This window comes from Rhinatrema bivittatum, chromosome 6 (genome assembly GCF_901001135.1).
Source record: "Rhinatrema bivittatum chromosome 6, aRhiBiv1.1, whole genome shotgun sequence".
Classification (NCBI taxonomy): domain Eukaryota; kingdom Metazoa; phylum Chordata; class Amphibia; order Gymnophiona; family Rhinatrematidae; genus Rhinatrema; species Rhinatrema bivittatum.
In genome coordinates this window covers 169,175,684-169,198,796 of record NC_042620.1, presented here as the reverse complement: position 1 = coordinate 169,198,796, position 23,113 = coordinate 169,175,684, and the positions used below count along the sequence as shown (strand labels likewise).

The 23,113-nt window shown below is 40.5% G+C and overlaps 1 protein-coding gene across 4 annotated transcripts in view; it reads right to left on the bottom strand.

Annotated features, from left to right (window-relative positions):
- ERBB4 (erb-b2 receptor tyrosine kinase 4) overlaps positions 1 to 23,113 on the bottom strand; it is a 2,403,189-nt gene that overhangs the window by 143,446 nt on the left and 2,236,630 nt on the right. For all 4 annotated transcript variants that reach the window (XM_029606129.1, XM_029606130.1, XM_029606131.1 and 1 more), the window contains 2 exons: positions 12,062 to 12,217; positions 5,841 to 5,916 (listed from right to left, as the gene is read on the bottom strand). In XM_029606129.1, coding sequence (XP_029461989.1) covers positions 5,841 to 5,916; positions 12,062 to 12,217 — 232 coding nt within the window. The remainder of the gene's footprint in view (positions 1 to 5,840; positions 5,917 to 12,061; positions 12,218 to 23,113) is intronic.

Below are 23,113 nucleotides of genomic sequence, written 5' to 3'. Positions count from 1 at the left end.
GGTACCCTAAGTTCCACGCTGGGCTCACAGTGTCCAGTCTTGTGAAACTATGAGATAAGCATATGTTTGGGCACTGCAAGGCTCATACTGTTCTGGGGACCACAGTAGCAGCAAGTAAGCTGAGGGGGAGAGGTAGCTAACTCAAGTCAGCTGGGGGGTGACTGGCTAGTAGTAAATAGCAATGCATTGCTGAGAGGGAGGTGATTCTGGCCAGTTAGATGACTGGGGGTGGAGGTGATGGGAGTAGAGGGGGGGTTGGTTAGCTTGAGAGTAACTGACTAGCTGAAGGGTGGGGAAGGAAGAGGATGGCTGACTGGCCATGGAAGCAAGGCATTGAGACTGCTGTGGATAGCAGCAAAGGACTGAGAGAGGAAGACCGATGGGGATAAGCATGGGGGTTGAAAAGGAAGATTTGTTGTGGATGAGAGGAGATTAAGAAAGAGGCAGACTGGTGGAGATGAAGGGAGGATTGAGAGAGAGGGGACAGTGGTGGGAATGAAGAGGGATTGAGAGAGGAGGGGAGAGAAAGGGAGACTGGTGGGAATGAGGAGGTGAACTGAGAGAAAGACGAGACTGCTGGGGAAGTGATGAAGATGGATTGAGAGAAAGAAAGAGACCAATGGAGATGAGGGGTAGTGATGGGAACAAGGTAGATGAAAGAGAATATTCACAGGAACAAAGGAAGTCAAGAGAAAAGGAGACTGGTGTGGCAAAAGGAGTTGAGAAAGCAGGAGAGACTGGTGGGGGTTGAAGGAGAGAAAGAGAGAGAAGGAGACTGGTAGAGAAAAGGGAGTTGAAAGAGAGAGAGAGAGACTGGTGAGGTAAAGGGGATTGAGAGAGAGGGAGACTGATGGGGATCAGGGAGGTAGAAAGAGATAATGATGGAGTCTGGGGCATGGTAAAACTTTTATACAAAAAGAGAAAAAAAGTTTATTATGGTCATATTCTCTATTTTTAAAAATCTCTTGACTTGAATCTCTTTTTCAGTTTTTTATGTTGTATTCATGCTTCACAAGAATCTGTGTGTTCTGCTAAAAGACAATATTCTAGCACCCTCATTTTCATAGAATTATTATACTTGGTATTGTTAAATTGGAGCATTTTTTAGAAACTTTATAGAATAATCTCTTCTCAAGAATGAGATAAAAAGTCAGAATAAAAGATTTAATGATTTGGTTTGTTTTCATGAAAACTAGCCTTAATTCAAATTCCTTGAAATGATAGAATTCATTTTAGGCTTAAGGCCTGTCTTTTTAGAGAGGCCTTTTGATAGTATAATGCATTGGTAGTGTGATAATGTGCAGATTCCAATAACTGAAAACAGCAGATTCTTTGTATATATTTCCTTGTCACTATCTGGTCGATTTTCAAAGGTTTGCATGTGCCAAAACTGAGAGATACGCGCGTGACTTGGATCTACATGCCCACATGGATTTTAAAAGGCCCACAGCCACGCTCATATCTCCCAGTATACACATAAAAAAAAAAGTTGTCTGTAAAAGGGGTGGGGTATGGGAGTGGTCTTGGAGGGACAATGGTAGGCCAGGACTGCACCATGAAGTCAGCGTGTAAGTAGTTACACGCACAGCAAGCACCAGGGTCCCCTACTACGTAACTCTACTTCATGTAATAAAAAAAAACCGAGGCTAGTCAGTGGGGTTTTAAGGCTCGGGACTAATAGGGTAAAAGGGAGGCATGTTAGCTAGCGGGTTTAGGAAGTCCTCTCCTTTAGCTGGGGCGAACTGGTAAAAATGCCTATTGCGTTGCTGTGCGTACCTACTAAAATTCCTCCACTTACGCACTCAAGATAGCATTCATGTGCACAAGCACACATCTATATAAAATTGTGCGCACGTGTACACACGGTTAGTCAATTTTATAAAACATGCGCATATATACACATATACGCATGTATGTTATAAAATCAACACGTGAACATGTGAGCACACCCACGGGTCTTGAAAATTTTTGTATTCTGCTTAGCAAGATTTTATTATAGGTAGGCTATACATATAATAAATACATTTTACCTACATAAGTACAAGCAACTCCTAGAAACAACTACAAGGAAAAAGAAATCTCAGTGAAAGAAGTTTCTTTCAAATACCCTTAGGCAAAGTTCTTAATACTCTGGAAAAGTGATTTTTAAAAAGCCTGCTAAAATGCAACATTTCTATACTTGAAATATGCACAAGAACCATCTTTAAAAAGTGTTGGAACATATACACATGTGCGGAGAACAGGTAAATCTACTAGTTTATTTTATTTATTTATGCAGTTTTTATATACCGTGGCACAGAAAACAAGTTTCTATTCCTACAGTTTACATAATAAAAAAGAAACAATCATCAAATAAATTTCAAAAAAGAAATATAATCTTTACCATGCTATTAATTGCAATTCCATTAAAATATGATCTGCTACAATGGTAAAAAGGGCAATGCTAAAATTACATTAAGTAGTATTCCAAACTAGTTATTTATGAAATAAATGTCACACTGATCATGTTTCTAAACATGATCTTCTGGGAATTTTACTTCTGAAGCCTACAGGTCTCATCATGGTATGCAATAGGGATGTGAATCATTTTTTGACAATTTAAAATATCGTCCGATATTTTTTAAATCATCAAAAATCGTTAAAGAGTGCGATACAATATAAATTCCCCTGATTTATTGTGAAAAATCGTTAATTGGGTTTGTGTCCACTAACGGGAGTTATTTGGGGGGGGCGGGAAAACCGGCAACAACCGGCAACAACCCCTAAACCCACCCCGACCCTTTAAAACTAATCCCTTACCTTCTCCCACCCTCCCAAACTGCCCCAAAATGTTTTAAAATCACCTGGTGGTCCAGTGGAAGCCCCGGGACCGATCGCCTGCTCTCGGGCCGTCGGCTGCCACTAATAAAAATGGCGCCGATGGCCCAATAAAAAAACCCCCACCCAGACCCTTTAAAACTGACCCCTTAGCCTCCTCCACCCTCCCGACCCCCCCCCCCCCCAAAATGTTTTAAAATTACCTGGTGGTCCAGTGGATCACCGGGAGCGATCTCCCGCTCTCAGGCCATCAGCTGCCACTAATAAAAATGGCGCCGATGGCCCTTTGCCCTTACCATGTGACAGGGTATCCGTGCCATTGGCCGGCCCCTGTCACATGGTAAGGGCAAAGGGCCATCGGCGCCATTTTTATTAACACAGCCAACAGCCCGAGAGCAGGAGATTGCTCCCCGTGCCCCCACTAGACCACCAGGTAATTTTAAAATGTGTTGGGGAGGGGGTCAGGAGGGTAGGGGAGGCTAAGGGGTCAGTTTTAAAGGGTCAGGGTGGGTTTTTTGTTTATCGGATCGGGCGCAGTCGATAAACAAAAAACCAATCAGGCTGGACGATAAAAATTATAAGATTTGAATCGGAACCGGAACTGAACCGATTCCGGTTCTGATTCACATCTCTAGTATGCAATCTAAGTTAAAACTGACTCATTCGAAACGTAAAATAAAAGATTCATAATAAATAAAGAAAGAGATTGAAAAATTAGGGGTCATTTATCCTCTCTCTAAATTGGCCAAAGTGTGGACATATTACAAAATGCTTTCAAACTATAAAGGGTAGCTAGCAAAGGGCCCTGTGTTCTAATGCCCATGTTAAATGTATGCTAATATGAGCATTAAATAGTGACCATGCACAAAATAGATTAATGCAGTTGTTATTGTTCTCCGAGGATAATGCTAAACATGCGTGCAAATGACCCAATTAAGAAAACAAAGTTAAATTACCTCATTAGGTACTAATATCTCAGGAGCTGTATTAACTTGCGCAGATATTTAGACCATGTTTACTGAGGCCTCTGGGCTCACATCTGCCATCCAGACAGAGGAGGACTTTTAGGTACAACCCCTCGAATGCCACACTCACTCCCCCCCTCCCCCCCAGAATCTTCAAATCTCCACCAGTATAAGTGAGTTGGTTTCCCATCAGATAGCTATATCACCAAAATAAAAATGATGCTGCTGACACTCTGACCTTCACGGAAGGGGAAGAGTGTCAGTGGCACCATTTTGATTTTGGTGTTGCAGTCAGATGGATGGAAACCGGTTCCCTTCTGTCGCTGAAGATTTTGAAAACTTTGGAGAGGTGAGTATAGTCTGGATGTTAGTGAACCTAAAGGCCTTTCTCTGCCTGAGGTGGGAGCAGAGGGTGGGCCTAGAAGCTCAATCACTGAGGCCCACTCCCAAGGAGATGAGGGAGTTTAGTGAGCAGGTGGCAAAAGCCACTTTGATTCTGGGTGGAGTACATTTACTGTGTTAACTGCCCCTATCAGTTTTAAACCAGTTAGCAAGGGTGTACCTAAGCTCTCAAACACAGCAGCTTTATTATGTCAGCACTGCCTTTAATGCAACCATGCTAACAGTGCAGTATTCTGCATTTCGTTAAATTGGAACATCAGGTATAAAAGCCTGATGTACAGCTGCATTAAAACCAGTTGCAAATGTATTTACCATGTTGCTTTTAATGCTGGTTAGTAAATAAGCTTTTTAATCTTACTCTGTAAGGGTTTGTCCTAATATTATCCTAAACTAGAAGCTCATTTGTGGGAAAAGCAATGAATTCAAAATATGAAATGCTGAGAGGTGGAATTTTGATGTGTTTTTAAAAACAGGATTTCCTTTTTTGTGGATATCTAGGATATTTCTGTTGTCCAGCTTGAACATTATTAACCATCTTATTTAAAGTGTTGTTACACAGTCCAAGATATGCCATTAGCATCCTAACAAACTGCAACAAATATTTTACAAAGTAGCAAAGTAATTAATATTTCACACTATGCAATTGTGGTTAAATTTCATTATTAAGAGTTATTTGCGGATTTTAAAATTATTAGTGAAATGAATTCTAAGTCTGTTCCAACCTTTATCTTCCTGCCTTTCTCCCTTCTTCCTACTTCTTTGTATTTGTTCTGTGTTATGACAAATTCCCTTTTATCTGTGTATAGTACAGACGCTCCCATAAGCCAGGAAATGTTTCATGACAGTCAAGACTTTGGAGTTGGATTTTCAAAGAGCTGCTGAAAACTATGGCCCAGAGCCATATTTCTCTGAGTCGGCGGCTAAACTAAAAGAAGAGATTTTTTTTTCTGCCACAATGAACAGCTACTAAACTGCTTCCACATTAGAGATTACAACAGAATACCCTAAAGGGACGTCATGATGCAGTGTCTTGGTAAGCAGGCAAACAGCACATCAGGTGGGAAATGATTCTGCATGCATTTAAGATATCCAGAAAGAATGCAAAAAAATGTTAGTGCCTCAATGCACAATGATTTAAAGGAAGACAAAACCAAAGTAATCCAGTTGTAATGCCAGTTAGTATATAGACCCATTAGAGTGACTGTATTGATGAACACCATGCCTAGCAAGGCTTTTTAAAATTTTTGCTTTGCCATGTATGCGCAAAGACGTGATGGTTGTTGAATGGTGTGGGCACAGGGTATCAAGATGGGTCATTACTATTTTGGGGGGTGTGGGGTGGTGTTGTGAAGGAGAGGTCAGGCGGCTTGCATCAATAGGGGCCACAGGCTGAACAGTTTACTATACCTCCTGATATATAGTTACATTGCTTCTAGCAATATGTTCATATATTAACACTGGGTGCATTATCCAGTGTTAATACCGAAAGGGCTGATTAGCATAACATTTTCTGCTAATTAACTCATTTGCATGTATATTAACACATGGTAGCAATAATGTGCATGCTGCAAACAATGGATATGGACATTATGTAATGCTTGCATTAACCTTAAAGCCCTTTAGTCCATCAGCTCTTAAGTCTGTTAAAAGACTTACCGTAACTCCATACATCACTCTGGTGAGTGAATTTCCTGTAGTGAATACATTCCAAGGCCATCCATTTAATTGGCATCTATTAAAAAAAAAGCCAAAAAACAACAGTGAAAATAACAAATGTACAGGTATTTTTCATATTAGGGAGCATAGTCTCTTTGCTTTCTCCTATTCATTCACCTCTCATTAGAAAGTCATCATGCAAGACCTCAGTACTACCAATAATTATTCCTCTTTACATATCTGTTTCCTGCTTGTCTGTCCACTTTCAACTTTCTATAATGTTTTCTTTCTCCACTGGGGTTCATTAAGAGGTTAAAATCTATTTTTTTAAAGTACAAGTTTCTTTGTCGACTTGATAGGGCCTGACTATATATTTTTTTCTTTTGCTACGGAATAGAGACCTCTGTTTCAGTTTTTATTTAATTTTGCCTGGGAATTTCAATGTAAAAAAAAAATAAGTAAGTGTAAAAATGACTTATATAACCCATTGGAGTAATGTTAGCAAAAAAGTAATTTTTCCAGCAGTTTCTTTTTTGTTATAACAGTGAAATGTCCACACAATTAAAATAAAATATGAAAATGAAGTTCCCTAGCCATGGTTTATTATCTTATTTGTTACTGCTGTACATTCCTGTCATTTCATTTGAATATATTTCTTTTTGCATCATTTATTTAAAATAAATACAAATAAAATTAAAATAAATAAACATTTGTAATATGAGCCTTAAGAGTGCTCTAAAAGACTATTTTGCCACAGTTTTCAGTGGAAGGTTTGTTTATAACTCACTGCACTGAGAATGAAGTGTATGGCAGGGAATGGCAAAATGCAATATGGGGTGATGTTTACCTTTTAATGCAAGAGAAATTCACCCCATAATATAACTAAGCAAAATTAAAGGGGCAGTGTACCATGAGAATTGTTTTTTTTAAATGTATTGTTTATGTTTAACAAATACATTTCAAGAAAAAAGACATCTTGATTTGAAAACAGAGAAAGCATAATTAGGAAAACCAAACATACTACAAAAAGCATTAGGCAATAATATCTCTCTATAACCCCAAGTCCTCAATATGGGGATCCAATAAAACTACCTCAGGTATAACATTATCTGTTAATACACAAAGGGCCAGATTTTCAAAGGGGTATGCGCGTAAGATACGCGAGTACCCCCCAAAAACCTGGCCCAAGATCCCCCTGTAACAATGCACTTGCAAGGGAATTTAAGCAAAAGTAGAACACTAATCTCAATAACCCTAGGCCTTAGCAACAAAAATTGTTTCCTTCTTTTCTGAGTCACTCTAGACAGGTCTGGAAACACGCTGACTTTGAGATCCATAAAGGTTTCTAGACAGTGGCGGAAAAACATCCTTAATGTCCATTCTTTATCAGCTTCGAGAAGAAATGACACTACTAGTACTGCAGGAGTAGCTGAATCCTTCTGGGTTGTTTCAAGCAAATCTGTTAGATTCATTTGAGGAGGCACAGCATAAGTCAAAACTTGAACCCCTTTCTGATCTACAGAACCTTTCTTTTTAAAAGGAGGATTATAATAAACTCTAGATGTTAGAGAAAGTGCCTGCTCAGGAACTTTAAGAGTTTCAATCATATATTTCTTCCACATGTCCTTTGGAGGAGTATATTGATCTTTGGGGAAATTTATAAAGTGGAGATTTTTCACTCTAATCTGATTTTCCATATACTCCAACCTCACAGAAAACAGATGATTTTCTTTAATCAAGGAGGTATAAAAGGAAGATTTATTATTAATATCCTCTTCCAGTAGCTCAATGGATTACTTGTTTCTCAAAACTTCTTTTTCCACCGCTTTTAAACAATTATCAAAATTTCCCAAATAAGTATAAAAAACAGGGGCCATTTGATTGAAGATATTGGTGTTCAAAGTTTGAATTGCCTCCTAAACAGAATCAAGGGAAATTACAGCAGGTCTTACCAGGTCTGCCTTTGTGATCTTGGACAATACAAGTCAAGCACTCCTCCAGTTGCAAGCTGAACCCCAGTGCTTCTGGTATCATCCCTGGCTCCCAATGTTGGTAGAGGAAATTCAGAAGCCATCTCCAAAGTAACTTCAGCCTCAGCCTGCCCACCTGAGGCTTCACCAACCTCAGGTGCTAGGGACCCTCGGGGCTGATCCAAAGATCTAACTTCTACTGGGTTAGCCAGAGCCATTCATTCCTCCGGGGATAGAGTGGTTCACAACTCAAGGGAAGTGCCGGGTACTACTTCCTCCTGAACACCTCCCAGTGGGTTAACTCCCAGGTCTAGCACTCTCCATTGGACATGAGCGTCCATCGGGCCAGAAATCATAGGTAAGGATGCAGCAGGGCTTCTCATTCCCTGGCCCATCGTTTTCTTGCAGAATGAGGCATTTTAAGGCAAGAACCAGAAAGGCCCAAATGGAGCAGTCTCACGCATGGCTAGCAGGGTCGGCCATCTTGTATCCAGCTAGAATTCGGTTTTAAGAGAACATATTTCAAAAGACATTATCTGGGTAACTAGATATTTTCCTGGGAAGATTGCCTGGGTGGAAAAATTGCTCCCCTCACTCCATCTAAAAATGTATGTGGATTTTTACATTGTACATACATTTAGCCAAATTTTGAAAAGGCATTCTCGGGTGTGTAAGATGGAAGAGCGAACAGCATATGTACATTTACATTTTCAAATGTGTGTGCACTTTTTAACCTTGATGCACTGCCCCCAGAAATAGCAGGTACAAAGTGTACAATCATTTGTACACATATATAATCTGTCTATGCAACAATCAAAGGGAAAATACCTGGGTTCTCTCTGAAAACTAGCAACAAGGTCCAGGTATAGAAAAGTGCATGCATACCTTGCAAAACTGCCTGATAAAAGTTGGAATATGTTCCTGTTTACCTTTGCTTGCTAATATGGACTGTAGTGCCTATGGTCAATCAAATAGAATGAATCTTGTCTACAGCTACTTCCAATGCAATGTTTTAGCCTGCCATCAGTTACAACTCTAAAAACGGTATTTAGATCCTGATTTTTGCTTACCACTTCTTCAACTTGAGGAGTAGAAGCCTGAATTAGGACTCAGACTTTGGTATATTTGGCAGTGCAAAGCATTAATCACTATGTCACTGGACAGAACTAACCAATTCAGTTTATATTCTTTCTTTCTTTCTATATATATATACAATATATAGTTTAGGTTAACTCTGTCAAATGAATCCAGTCCTCATTGACTCTGTCTTAGATCTTATCCTATGACCTTCAACTTAATTCAATCTGTCAATTCACTCTAGATTCATTTTTTGAGAAGATTAATGTTCTCCTGGTTACAGAACATGGTTTTCTGGGCTGACATTGAGTACCCCCAGTCATAAATGGGATTCTAAAATTTTAAGACATATAAATATGTCTTTACACAAAAGCTACTAGGTTTAAGAGAACTCAGAAAGGTTTTGATACATATTATTAAGAACTCACAACAAAATGGTTTTCTGATTAGTTCTGAATGGTTCCAGTGAAATCTAATTCATTTCTTAATGGTTATAAATGTGATTTGGGGATACATTTTTATTAACCCCTCAGTCTTTAGGCCATCAACATGAAGTTGTTCAAAGTGAGATAAACTTGGGGATTATTGTTCATTGCTTGCAGGCCAATAAATTACAGTTTAATCCCAGTAAATCAGAGCTATTATGAATGAGAAGACTACCCTTTGATGTGGACAACTTCAGCAATATCTTTGTGCAATATTATCCTCCTAGTATATTTGAATACTCATCTTCTGGGTGTTCAAGTGGATTTCTATTTGACATTGGCGCCCCAGATGACAGTGATTGTCTGAGGTAGCTATTTTTCTTTGCAATTACATAATACTTAGACATGTGCACAATATCTTTTTAGTCAAGGATTTTAGACTGATAGTTCAAGCCCTGGTTACGTCCAAATTAATTACTGTAATGCTCTATTTATAGGTCTTCATTCACAGACTTCAGCTTGTCCAGAATTGTACTGTCAGACAAATCTCTGGCACTAAAGGAAACTAGAACATCATGCCAATACTTAAGTTGCTTCACTGATTTCTACATTGCTTTTCTATATCGTTTAAACTTCTATTACTAGTTTTCACAGCCTGCATGATCTGGCCCCAGAATATATGAAGGAAAACTTTTTTCTTATGAACTGCCAAAGCCTCTATGTTTTTCTCAGTCAGTTCAACTGGAAATTCCTTCAGTGAGATCTATGATATTTCAAAACACTACAAACAGGACAATTTTAATATAGTTTCTAAACATAGGAATGACCTTCCTAAAGTCATCAAAATTCTATCAAATTTATAGTCTTTTTGTAAGGCAATAAAGGCATTTTTACTTAGTAATGCTTAACCATGAAAGTTTTATTATGCAATTTTTTAGATAACTTGATAGTGATAGCTATATCATATATTAGTTTATGTTTTAGATATCTGTTTTAAGGTTCTTTATGAAGGCAGGTGAGGGGGAGGTTACTGCAACTTTAAGCAGTGTTGAATTTGTAATTATATATTATTTTATTGTATTATATTTTTTTATTCTGTACTTATGCATAATTATTCTATATGTTGTAATCCATCAGTGTATACTTTGTGCAAGAAGAGCAAGATATAAATTCAAGTAAATAAATAAATACATAAATAAACATTGTAGCTAGACAGGTTTATGCAAATTGTCAGCTACAAATTAGCCAGCTTGGATGTGGCTGATAAGATGCCAACATTAATTACTGTAGTTGATTATAATGTCCAGGTCTTGGCATCCTGATCCATAAAGAGTTCTCTCAAGAACCGATAATCCCCAACCTCAGACCCGATCAACAAAAAGATAGCTCACACCTCCAATCCTCCTTTCTTCTTCCTGAGGTAAAGGAATGTACAACCCCATAGTAATTTCTCACTCTCCTCCCTCTTGCCTGGTGTCAAAGAATATAGAAAGATCCAATTATCCACCCCTCTTTACCGATGTCAAAGAATATATAGCTTTTCAAGCCCTCCTCCCACCCTTCCAAAATTTCCTGTCACTGAGCTGGCAAGAACATATAGCCTTGCCTTCTACCAGTCCAGTGTCCAGAATTACTCTGGCGCTAACTGGGGTCAATGTGACCCAGCACACAAACATAGCTTAGCCTATCTTCTTCCTCTGACCCCATGCCTACCTCTGTTTTAAATAGCTATATTTAATCAGTCAGCAGGGTAAATGTTCACCCCAATGAATATAGCTGGCAGTGGCTACCTCTTTTGTTAGCTGGCTAAATCCTTTTGAACATCCATTCCTTTATGTCTAAAATGATTAAGTCAAATCAACAACAAAGTCTTTTAAATATAAGAAAATGGTTTGAATAATTATTTATAGATAAATGTACTGTAAATAAGTATAACTAAATCTTTTTTTTTCTTACTATAAGTTCATTAAACAATTAATTTATCTGAATCCTGATATTTAGATTTTGAGCGGAGCAGTCTACAAGCCAGTTATGTTAGAGTTTTAGTCAGGACATATTTAACTGGGTTAGAATTTGATTCAGAAAGCAATAACCACTTAATTAGTTAGCGTGTCCTAAATTAATTTCATCCACAATTAGTTTGGACACATCAGCATTTAGTATCTAGAGCACGAATAGACTATGTTCATTTAAGTTCTGCTCTACTATAACTAATAAGAATGGAATAAGTAATTTGTAATAAAGTAATTAAATGTGATACCAGCAGTATGTCCCCGTGGAAACATGACCATTTTAGTGAAAGTTTGCTACAGATTCAAATTAGTTTTGTAGTAAACTTTCATGGAAACTGCTAATGGGCCTGGCTGAAAAATATAACTATACCTCACTGAGATACAGTAGATTGTTTTGTGAAATCCAGATCATAAAGCCATTTTTGTGCACCAGTTTCCACTGATTCTGCATTAATGAGCTGCTTTGCGTAATAGTGCATTGTAGTAGTTTAGTAATGCATACGTTTAGTAAACTTTCATCTATAGTAGACTATGCAAGAAAGGTTACTATCTGTGAAAGAGGTAATTTGGAAAAAGTTTCCCATGTGGAACCTACACATGTTAAAATGCACAAAAGCTTGAAACACCAGCAGTTTTGTGCATTGTTTGCCTTTTGCGCATTTTAGCATATGTAGGCCCCTCTGTACAAAGGTTTTGCAAATTAGTTCATCAGCTTCTTTGCAAGAGAAAGTACCTACCTTTCCTCCATCAGCATTGTATTCTTTCTCATCTCCTTCAAGAAGCCTGGCGAGACCAAAGTCAGTGATCTTAACATGATTGGGAGATTTAACTAAAACATTACGAGCTGCCAAGTCTCGATGAACCAAGCGTCTTTCTTCCAAATACATCATTCCCTGAAAGACAAAATGATTGAAAAAATCCACCTAAGCATAGGTATATGTTAAGGGAGCTGTGAGAAATGAAAATACCTGGAAATACTGTAATATATTTTTGAATACCGCAAAATGAGCATTTTCTTTTCTCATGAAAAATCATGAAAAATAAGTTGTTCCATTATTATATATGCATCAGAAAATATATAATCTATTTTTCCAACTTTTTGTAACATTTGTCTCTGAAACTTTAGTAAAGAAAAACCAAAATGGATATGTCTGACAGCATAGCGGCAATGCTATGTGCTGCCATGCAAGAGATCCGGGTTCAGTTCACAAGCTCAACTTCTGGTCACATTGACCTGGGTTGGTGATGCTGTGAGGCAAAAGCCACAGCCCTCAGGAATGGAGTTCCAGCCATTAGACAATGGTAACACTGAGTACCAGAGTGAGCATTTGCATATACAGGTTTCCAGAATTAGCCATGCTCTGAGAAGCCAGTCAAGGATTGTTGCTGTGGCTGGTTTAAACAGAGGGAAGTAGGGGGAAAACCCTGAACAGCTACAAATGAAGTTTCATGGTGCTATAACTTAGTAAATACTGATTCTGATTAAGCTGGAAGCCTAAAGGAGCAGCAGAAAACAGCTGGGTGAAAAAAAAGAAACAAACAAAAGTAAATATAGGAAACTTCTTGTCTTCTCTTTTCCTATCACACATACTGTTTTTCCACATCCAGACAGTATACCTGTAAGACTCATGTGCCCGCAGACCAGGCAGGCCTAGATTTATCTATAGGCACACTAGGCCTGTGCCTAGGGTGACAAAAAACTGAAGGCGGGGGGGGGGGGGGGGCGGGAAGAGATAGAAACAGCAGGCCAGCTGAAGATTTGCTGTTTCCCTCTATAGTGAATCTCACTCAGCAGAAAACAGCCTCTGTTTCTTGCTTCAGCCCTTCCCTTCCCCTCCCCTCCCACTTCAGAAGAGGGAAAGGGTTAGACTGGTAAGGACAGAGCAAAGCAAAACTATTCTTCTCCCAATTCCAGCCCCTTCCCTCCTGTGCTGTACAGAGGACAGGAAGAGAGGGGTGAGGCCAGGGCACATAGATAGCAGGGAGCAAAGAAAAGACACTTTGTTCACGAATCCAGCCCCTCTTCTCTTGCCAGTCAGGGATATAAAAGGAAGAGGTAAGCCTGGAGAAGATAGAGTAAAGCAAACAAGGCCATGCCTTAGACCTTATGCTGTGTTGTCCCTTGTCCCGTAGAGGGGAGAGGGAGGGGCAGGGGGGCACATCATGAACAATGCCTAGGGACAACAAAATCTTAAATCCATCACTGAGATCAGGGAGGTTGGAGGACGTCTTCTCTGAGACTTACCCTGGCAACCACTCTAATGGCTGGTCAGAGTCACTGTAGTAGAGGAAAGTGACCCCTCCCTTTAGGGGTTTGAGCACATTACCTCTGTAACACATTCAACCCCTACTAGCACCTACTAAATACCAGAAGAATCCTCAACTACTTATACTTAAACCAAACTCTTTTCCACTCCACACACAGAAGGGCATCTTCAAAAGCCATTTCCATGAGTAAAACAGTGCTTTACCTGCAGATATGTCTTGCAATTAAATTGCCTGCTCAATATGCAGGTAAACTTAGGTGTGCATGTGTTTACCCAGACTGAGCAGAAACACTGCCAGGGATGAAGCTGGGGAGAGGTTTGACTTCATGCATATAATTTAGGATTTTCAAAGTATGCATATAAATTTTCTCAGAAAAAAATCTGTGCAGAAATTAGGAGACATAAATATTAGAGATGTGCAAAGCCTTTCGGTTCAGGCTTTGTTTTCGGCCCACCATGGGAAATTTCGTATCGTCCGTGGTTCGGGTCTTTGTAATTCGGGGGACCCAAATTTCAGGTTAGTGCGCGCTAATATTTTAATTTCGGTAAAATTTGGTAAATTTGGTTGGGTTTTCGGGTTCCCCGAACCAGGATGAATTAGGCAATTTCGTTGAAATGTCCTAGTTCGTCCTAAACAATTGCACATCCCTAATAAATAATGGTAGGTGGAATAATTTTCAAAGCAAACATAAGCACACAAGTCGGCTTTGAAAACTGAAGTAATAAACATGCATTTGCCAACTTTTCTATCCGTGCTGTTACAAAATTATCTCCACAAATTCTAAACCGCTTTTTGGATAATATTACTAAATGTTCAATTTGGGGATAATTCTGGAACATAAGAAATTGCCATGCTGGGTCAGACCAAGGGTCCATCAAGCCCAACATCCTGTTTCCAACAGAGGCCAAACCAGGCCACAAGAACCTGGCAATTACCCAAACACCAAGAAGATCCCATGCTACTGATGCAATTAATAGCATTTTAGAAGTATGGGTTAGAAGTATTTTAGAAGTATGGGTTAGAGATGTGAATCGTGTCCTCGATCGTCTTAACGATCGATTTCGGCTGGGAGGGGGAGGGAATCGTATCGTCGCCGTTTGGGTGTTTAGAGTATCGTGAAAATCGTTAAAATCGTGAACCGGCACACTAAAACCCCCTAAAACCCACCCCGACCCGTTAAATTAAATCCCCCACCTTCCCGAACCCCCCCCAAATGCCTTAAATTACCTGGGGGTCCAGCGGCTATTAGAATTACATAGCATTATACAGATACACACATATGAGACCACCTCTGCTCTATGCAGCTGACAATCTAGTCAAGAAACATTTGGGTTATGCTGTGTATGTTATTTTGTAAACCACACTGATCAAAATTGGATGTGGAATAAAAGTGCAATAAATACACACAACAATGACAAACTAGTCTATGGGAAGTATATTTATTATAGATAAGTTCTTAAAATGTAAAAGCTGCCTCAAAAAGATGGCACCGGTGCTACCTTTGCCCTCACTATGTCATACGACCCCGTATGACATAGTGAGGGCAAAGGTAGCGCCGGCGCCATTTTGAATATTGGCAATAGGGCGCGAGTGCAGGAGGTCGCTCCCGGACCCCCGCTGGACTTTTGGCAAGTCTTGTGGGGGTCAGGAGCCCCCCCAAGCTGGCCAAAAGTCCCTGGGGGTCCAGCGGGGGTCCGGGAGCAATCTCCTGCACTCGTGACGTCGGGTGTCAGAAACCAAAATGGTGCCAGCACTACCTTTGCCCTGTCAAATGGTAAGGGCAAAGGGCCACCGGCGCCATTTCTATTAATGCAGCCATGGCCCGAGAGCGGGAGATCGCGGAAGATCGCGCCTGGACCCCCCCACTGGACTCCAGGTAATTTAAAACATTTGGGGGGGGGGGTTCGGGAGGGTGGGGGATTTGTTTTAAAGGGTTGGGTTTTAGGGTTGTTTTGGTGTGCCGGTTTTCCCACCCTACCCCGATTTACTATTTTTAACGATTTAAAAAAAACAAACCAAACATGACGATCAGATTTCCCTCCCCCCCAGCCAAAATCGATCGTTAAGACGATCGATCACACGATTCACATCCCTAAATATTTCCGTTGTGCAGCAAAACAGCCTTCAAACTTAAGATTGACGAATCAATAAACAGTCGCCATTCTTCTGAGTCATGGTAACATCTGAGAGCACAAAACAATCCAGTGATGTCACAGCAAAAAGTCAGACTGTCTAATTGGTTGAAATATTTTGTCAAATCTTCATGATGGCTGCAAAATACTGAAATTTTCATATCAGATGACAAAAGATTCCATCCTTGTAGCCTTGACCCAAGCAGCTCCGTCTGACTCTACGATAAAGCCAAATCTCTGACCAGATCGTTCAGCTCTGACTGAGATATTAAATGAGGATTGCTGGATGTTGATGGCACAAAGTCAGGATCAGCCACAGCTTCCATCTGTGATGGCTCGCCATCATTGCCTTTCCTCATCCTCGTCATCAGGTGTCCACACCTCTGGCGGTTTTGGAACAGGAAGACTGTCATCATGCGGCACTGGTCTCATTGCCGATGCAAGGTTAGGGTACTCAATAACCATCCTGTTCTTTGATGAGTATCATGACACATTCATCATGCAGAAGTAACAGTCAGTTATATGATCTTTCTGTTCCCCTCCATATCATTGGGATGGCAAACGGCATGGATGGTCGCATACCTTTCAGCCAAGCTCGCAGATTACTGGCACAAGATGCTCAGCATATATGAGGAGTCCATGCTCTGTCCTGGTCACCAATTTTGCACCCGAAGTAAAACTTGTATGCCTTCTTAATGAGTGCAGTCATACTCCTTTTCTGTGCTTTCAGAGTAAACTCACCACGGATGTAACAAAACGTGTCACAGCTATTACGACATTGGTGTGACATTTCAGAAAGTATATGAAATTAAATCAACAAGCTTTAAACTCAACAGTTTTAGTGATACAATTCACTCATTCACACATACGTTGCATAGGAGATTACTCATTCCTAGGGGTGTGCATTCGGATTGACCGCATTAGTAAAACGCTACTCATATTTTTTTTTAACTTAAAAAATTGATTCGACATAAACGATCGGATTTCCCACATATCCAACATAGATATGTTGGATATGTGGGAAATCGCGATTGTTGAGCCAAAATAAAAATATAAACCCCCTCACCCTCCTTAATCCCCCCCCCCCCCCCGACTTACCACAACTCCCTGGTGATGGAGCGAGGAGTGAGGACGCCATTTCTGCAATCCTTGGCGAGAAGCATGTGACGTCGGCGGCACGTCGAGTGACGTCGGCGCCACGTGATTCCCGGCGAGTTCGCGCCGGACGGCTCGTTCGGCCCAAAAAGAACTTTTGGCCAGCTTGGGGGGGTCAGGAGGCCCCCCAAGCTTTTGGCCAGCTTGGGGGGGTCAGGACCCCCCCAAGCTGGCCAAAAGTTCTTTTTGGGCCGAACGAGCCGTCCGGCGCGAACTCGCCGGGAATCACGTGACGCCGGCGTCACTCGACGTGCCGCCGACGTCACATGCTTCTCGCCAAGGATTGCAGAAATGACGTCCTCACTCCTCGCTCGATCACCAGGGAGTTGTGGTAAGTCTGGGGGGGGGGATTAAGGAGGGTGAGGGGGTTTAAATTTTTTTTTTGCACATATGTACATATACCCAACTCATTGGATTTTTTTTATGTCCATATTGGCCGCAAGTGGGACCCCCTTTCGGACATAAGAAATATGAACATAAAATTTTGCTCTGCACATCCCTGCTCATTCCTGATGCATATATAAGGCTGCGTCATCATGGAAACAAGTTGGAATCTTGCAGCTGAGCTAGGGCTTGCCCGAGCAAGTTCTGGCATGATCAGGCAGAGTTTTTCTTGGTGTATTTTAAAAAAAGTTAGTCTCTGTTATATGTTACTTGCTTATGGCCGTCAAAAATACGACATTAATTTTAAAAATCATAAAAACTACTGTCCAGCAAGAAAATATAAGTACGTGAAATTATGTTTTAAAATTTCACAATTATTGTAACACAAAATTGGCCGTTTCTCAAAAACCTTACGTGATGTACAAATTCCGAAGTAATATATGTGATCAGCATAAAAAAATCTATTTGGAACACCAAAATGCCTTAAGGAAACAAAAAACTCTGTTTACCAGTGGGGGGGGGGGGGGGCAAAGATGTAGGCCCAATGGACTGTAAAGTTCTTAGATATCCACATAGAAATCATCTGTGAGACAAATGTGGATGAACTGCAACCTTTCCAAAACCTGACCTATTAACCAATGAAGCATGGGATGACAGAAACCCAAGCTACAGTAGGGTCACAGTGTCCTTAGAAGTTCATTGCCTAAAGAACATTTTAGAAAACCACTACAAGCCTTCAAACCAGCAGGAGTTTTATCCCCCTGTTGAAGCAGCTGGCAGAAATATGCAGATGAGCTGCAGCTTCTCCAGTACCTGCAGAAAGTTAAATGAGTATTTTACTTCATTTTGATTAAGTGCTCCTTTAAGCGAACAATTTTCAAAGTGATTTATAAGTATAAATGGTATTTTATCCACATGAATTGGCTACCTGAAAATTGCCCCCCCTTTAGTGTGGCCACATTGAGAGGAGGAATTTTCAGAGGCATGCTTAGTTTGGAGGAGGAAAACAATGTACATAAAATGTATTTTCAAACTTATGTGCATTATATTCAATGAAAAAATACCTGCAGAAAATGGAGGTACAAATGTCCAAGTTTCAAAGTGAAAGCGTGCACATACATGCACTTTATAAACTGGAGCAAAGTCCATGGGTTAAAAGTATAAACTGATTTTAACTCAATGCAGTTTGAAAAATACCCCCATCCCTCATGATATCTGTTGTCAAACTGTAGAAATTCTGCAGCAGGCTTAAATGTTTTCCTTTAATGTTTTTGCTATGACTTTGTGAAAGGGTGAGGGTTGCTTTAAATAGATTTAACCGTGGTGCATGATTTTATGGCTCATTCAGTCCATTCACTGGATAAATATGATTTGCTGTATGGTTCTGAGAATAATGAGACTAGTAGGCCATTATCACAGCCAAAGAACAGGAGTGGAGGAGGAGGAGGACAATCACAATAATGGCAAGAAAGAAATTAAATAGGCCAAAAGATCAGAAGAAACAGGTTCATCAGGGTACCCTAGTAGAGCTGCTTTGTCCTCAGGAAGCAAACTTCCCAGTAAAAGGAAAGAATAATTTCTGATGAAAAAGAAACATACTGAGAACTGGAGAGAAAAGAGGGAAAAAAAAGACTTTACATCAGTAAAATATTAAGCAGGCTGTTCAGATCATTTCACATCTTTGGCTTGCCATTACAAATGACTGCATGCATACCAGGGGCATCTTGCCCCCCAATTCTGGTATTGCTTTTTTAACTCAAAACCTGAAAATGTCTTTGGCATGGCAGTTACAAAAAAAACCCAACAAAATCGGCATGAATTGTAGCAAAGTCTGAAATAGCATCAAGAGTTGGGAATATTAAATCATCCCAGAACTTAAATCATTATAATTTCCCACATTTTGATTAGCTTTACTAGTCATGTACTTCACCCTTCCCATACCCTTCTGATAAGAAAGTGATCATCCAGTAGCGACGTCTAGCTTTTTTCCTCCTTTCTTCAATGCCATTTCCCCCATATATGGTTCAAGAGCAAGACAAATTGGTTATGGCTTAAAAAGATGAGTGGAGCTCACTCCAAAGCTGTTTCATGACCCTTAGTTGATGTCACCACAGCAGACACATTGGGGTTAGTTAAGGGCTATACGTACTACTATTAGAACACTCCCTGATTTGTGAAAGAAAAGGAGCTTGAGTAAAAAATGCTACCCTTCTTTCCCAGGACCTCCCAACATGACAGTACAAAACACTGACCATAGGCCACCAGGTTAACGTCATACTTTTATATTTTGTATAACTTTCTGGATGATGAGATATAAGTTATTTAGAATACTTCTAATACTGAGTTCTTACAGTTATTATAGAGGATGATAGTCATTTACCAGGATGAACAGCTATGTACCTGGGTAAAATGGCTCGGTTGAAAATTGCCCTCCTTTGCTAGATGAAATGTACGAGTGGGCTTTACCAACACGCATATTTTTTATCCAGATTTAAAGAGAGACATGGCCCTTGTAATGGGATAGATCCTGCTCAATTAGGTTCAGAAAGGTTTGTGTGCATGTAGTCACCCTACCTTCTTCCATTCACATTGGAGGCATTGTGGAATGCTATCAAGGAGTTGGAGAAAACTATCAAGATAGACAGTGTTATATCTGAAAACAAAGATCTACTGGGGCAAATTAACTTAAACAAGGATAGTCTTAGGAATCATACTGATAAAATTGCTGGTCTCGAAGAACAGTGTGAAATGCTCCATGATTGTAAGTTAGTTCTGATCAAAGATGAAGAATATTTGCATCAAAGACTTAATAAGTTTGAAAATTATTCTAGAAGAATGAATCTGTTCATGATAAAATTTCCCAGAGCTGCTGTGGTTTCTCCTCAGGATATGCTTAGGAACGTTTACATGGATGTATTGAAAATTTCTTCTGAATCAATATCGCAGGTTGTTATGTTTTATAACCTTTCTACTAAGTGGAATGAAGGTCAAGTAACTAGGTAGTATCCCAGAGGGGATTGTGACATTTGGTGAATCTGTACATCCTTCTGGGTCTTCTAAGATAGGTATGGAATCCAGGAATATTCCTTTGGTTTCCTATGTTTCAGAAGCTGATAAGGTTTGGACAATGAAAATATCTTTTTTTCTATTTTTTTTTAAACTTAAGAATAATATTTTTCTTGGTGGTAATATTTCCTTATTTCCAGACGTCGCCAGGGCTACTCAACTGAGAAGTAAATCTTTCTTAATGAAAAGACAGAAAGAATCTGCTCTTTGAGCATAGTTTTTTCTTCAATATCCATGTAAATGTCAGATTAATCTCAAAGATAAAAACTAATTTTTTTTTATCCTAATCAATTAGAGGGCTTTCTTCAAAATAGGAAACAGGCATTTTTTCCCCTTTGAGTAGTTGAAATTAGTTATTTCTAACACATTAAGTACTTGTTAAAAATGAATGAATCTGTATTGAAAATCTTTCTTTTGGTATTTTATTTTTTTTAATGTTACTCCCCATTATTTTTGGATCTAATTGTCTACATGTGATTTATTTTTTATCCTATTACATTTATTTTCTTTCTTTCTTTTCTAAATTATCACAACTACTTGTAAATAAAGTTTCCTTGATTTGTTTGTATTCTTATAAAATTGTCAAGAAAATAAAAACAAATTAAAGAGAGATGTTCTTAGGGTGTTGCGACTGTTGCTGCTCGACGTCCTCACTCCGCCCTCTTTACCTCTGTGGCGACTCCCTCCTGGTCTGATGGATGGCCGGCTGCCGCGGTGTCTCCATGCCATCTCCCTCCGGCGTCCCCGGACCGGCTCGACATTGCAGATCTGCCATGTTGCCTGAAGACCTAGGGTGCGTGTGTGCACTCTGACTGAAGTACCAGCAAGAGCGCGAACCTCAGGGGCGTCCACCTGAGATGACGTTACCTGCTTCCAATATTTAAAGGTCTCTATTTCACTATCTAACTGAGTTAGCAAGGGGTTGGGTATGGGAATGTGTCCCGCTACCTATGGACTACTCCCCCCAAGCTACTCTGCCTCCTCGGACCTACCAGAGATACCTGCTTCTCGGGGACCTCGTTCTTTTTCTTTACTTTCAGATTACAGATAGGAACCGGTACTCGCTTCTCGAGGGCCCATGTTCCTGGGCACTCTGAAGATTCTCTACTGCTTCGAAGCTATCGCTGCTACAAACATTTGTGAGTTACCATCGCTCTCTCAGAGCTTTCCCTGGAACCAGGTACTCGCTCCTCGAGGGCCTAAACCTTTCCAGCTCCTGAACTTTCTTGAGACCTTATGTGAATTTTGTCATCTAGTTCTGTTCATGAACTCTGCCTACTCACTTTCTACAGATTCTCAACAGCTCAGCCATCCTGGATCGCTGTTCCAGTACCTGAGGGACTACAGCCCTGCCGGGCATATCAGCTCACTACTGCCACCTCTGGTGGTTTCAAAAACCTGTTTAATAAAAGAACTAATGTGTGTCTGTCTCCATACTCAAACCTAGCCGGTGGTCCTTCTCGGGATATCCTCCTGGGGGCGTGGTCATCTGCCACCGGCCCAGGGATCCACCCACAACTATATCAGATTCATTACAGATTGCTACTCCTTAGCAAGACGATATCTGAGACACTACAAGATTGCTGACTCCTCCTTCTTTTGGAGCCAATAATAACAGATTACTACTCCTAGCTTGTCAACTAAGCTCATTCATAACAGATTGCTAACTCCGCAGTCTAACTATCAGCAGATTTATTACAGATTGCTAACTCCAGTAGATCCGGCTTAAACTATGGGATGTTAACTCCAGTGGATCCGGCTTAAAAATATGGGATGTTGTTAACTCCAGTGGATCCAGCTTAAAAATTTGGGATGTTATTAACTGCATGGATCCGGCACATCTCTCTGTCTTGCAGGCTATACCGGGCCTGGCTCAACGCATCTCAGAGCAGCAAGAAACTTTGGAGAAACATACTGCAGCATTTCCTTAGCTACACACACAGAAGATACAAGGCACAGCTTCTAACCAAGAAGGTCAGTTACAGGAGGTAACTTTAAAGACTGCTATACCACTGGTGGCTCCTATCCGCTTTTCTGGAGAAATCCAGAAGACCCGGGGCTTTCTGAACCAGTGCTGCATGCACTTCACCTTACAGCCAACTTTATTTCCCACGGCTCTTTCAAAGACCACCGACATGCTGTCATACTTGGATGGGAGAACCCTGTCGTGGGCATCTACCTTGTGGGAATGCAAGGCCCCTATTTTGCAGGACATAGAAGGATTTATGGACTTGTTTAAATCAGTCTTTGATGACCATGCTCGTATTTCTGTTGCCGGTTTTGTTTTGGTGGACTTGAAGCAAGGCAACAGATCACTGGTTGAATTCGCCATAGAATTAAAGACTCTTGCAACGGAACTTCGCTGGGACCCCAAATGTCTCAAGACTCTCTTCTGCAGAGGCCTGGATACCCACTTAAAGGACGAGCTGGCCACTCGCCAGACACCTGACTCGCTGGATGAATTAGTAGCCTTGGCTACTCGGATTGATCATCGACTCTGGGACAAGGTGAAGGAACTCCGGGCTAAGGTGTTACCAGGGTTGAAACAGGCTAGTGCTACCAATGCACCTCAGATGGTTCCAGTAACTTCTGCTGCTGATACAGATGTATCGATGCAACTTGGTCATGGACACTTGACCTCCAAGGAGAGAAGATTTTGGAAGAAGCGCGGCCTATGCATGTACTGCGGTCAGCCCCGCCATGATGTCTCTACATGCTCCATTTTGTCCGATAAACGGATGGGCCTAAGTCCTGCAGAAGAACTGTTCTTAGGCCTTACCACAC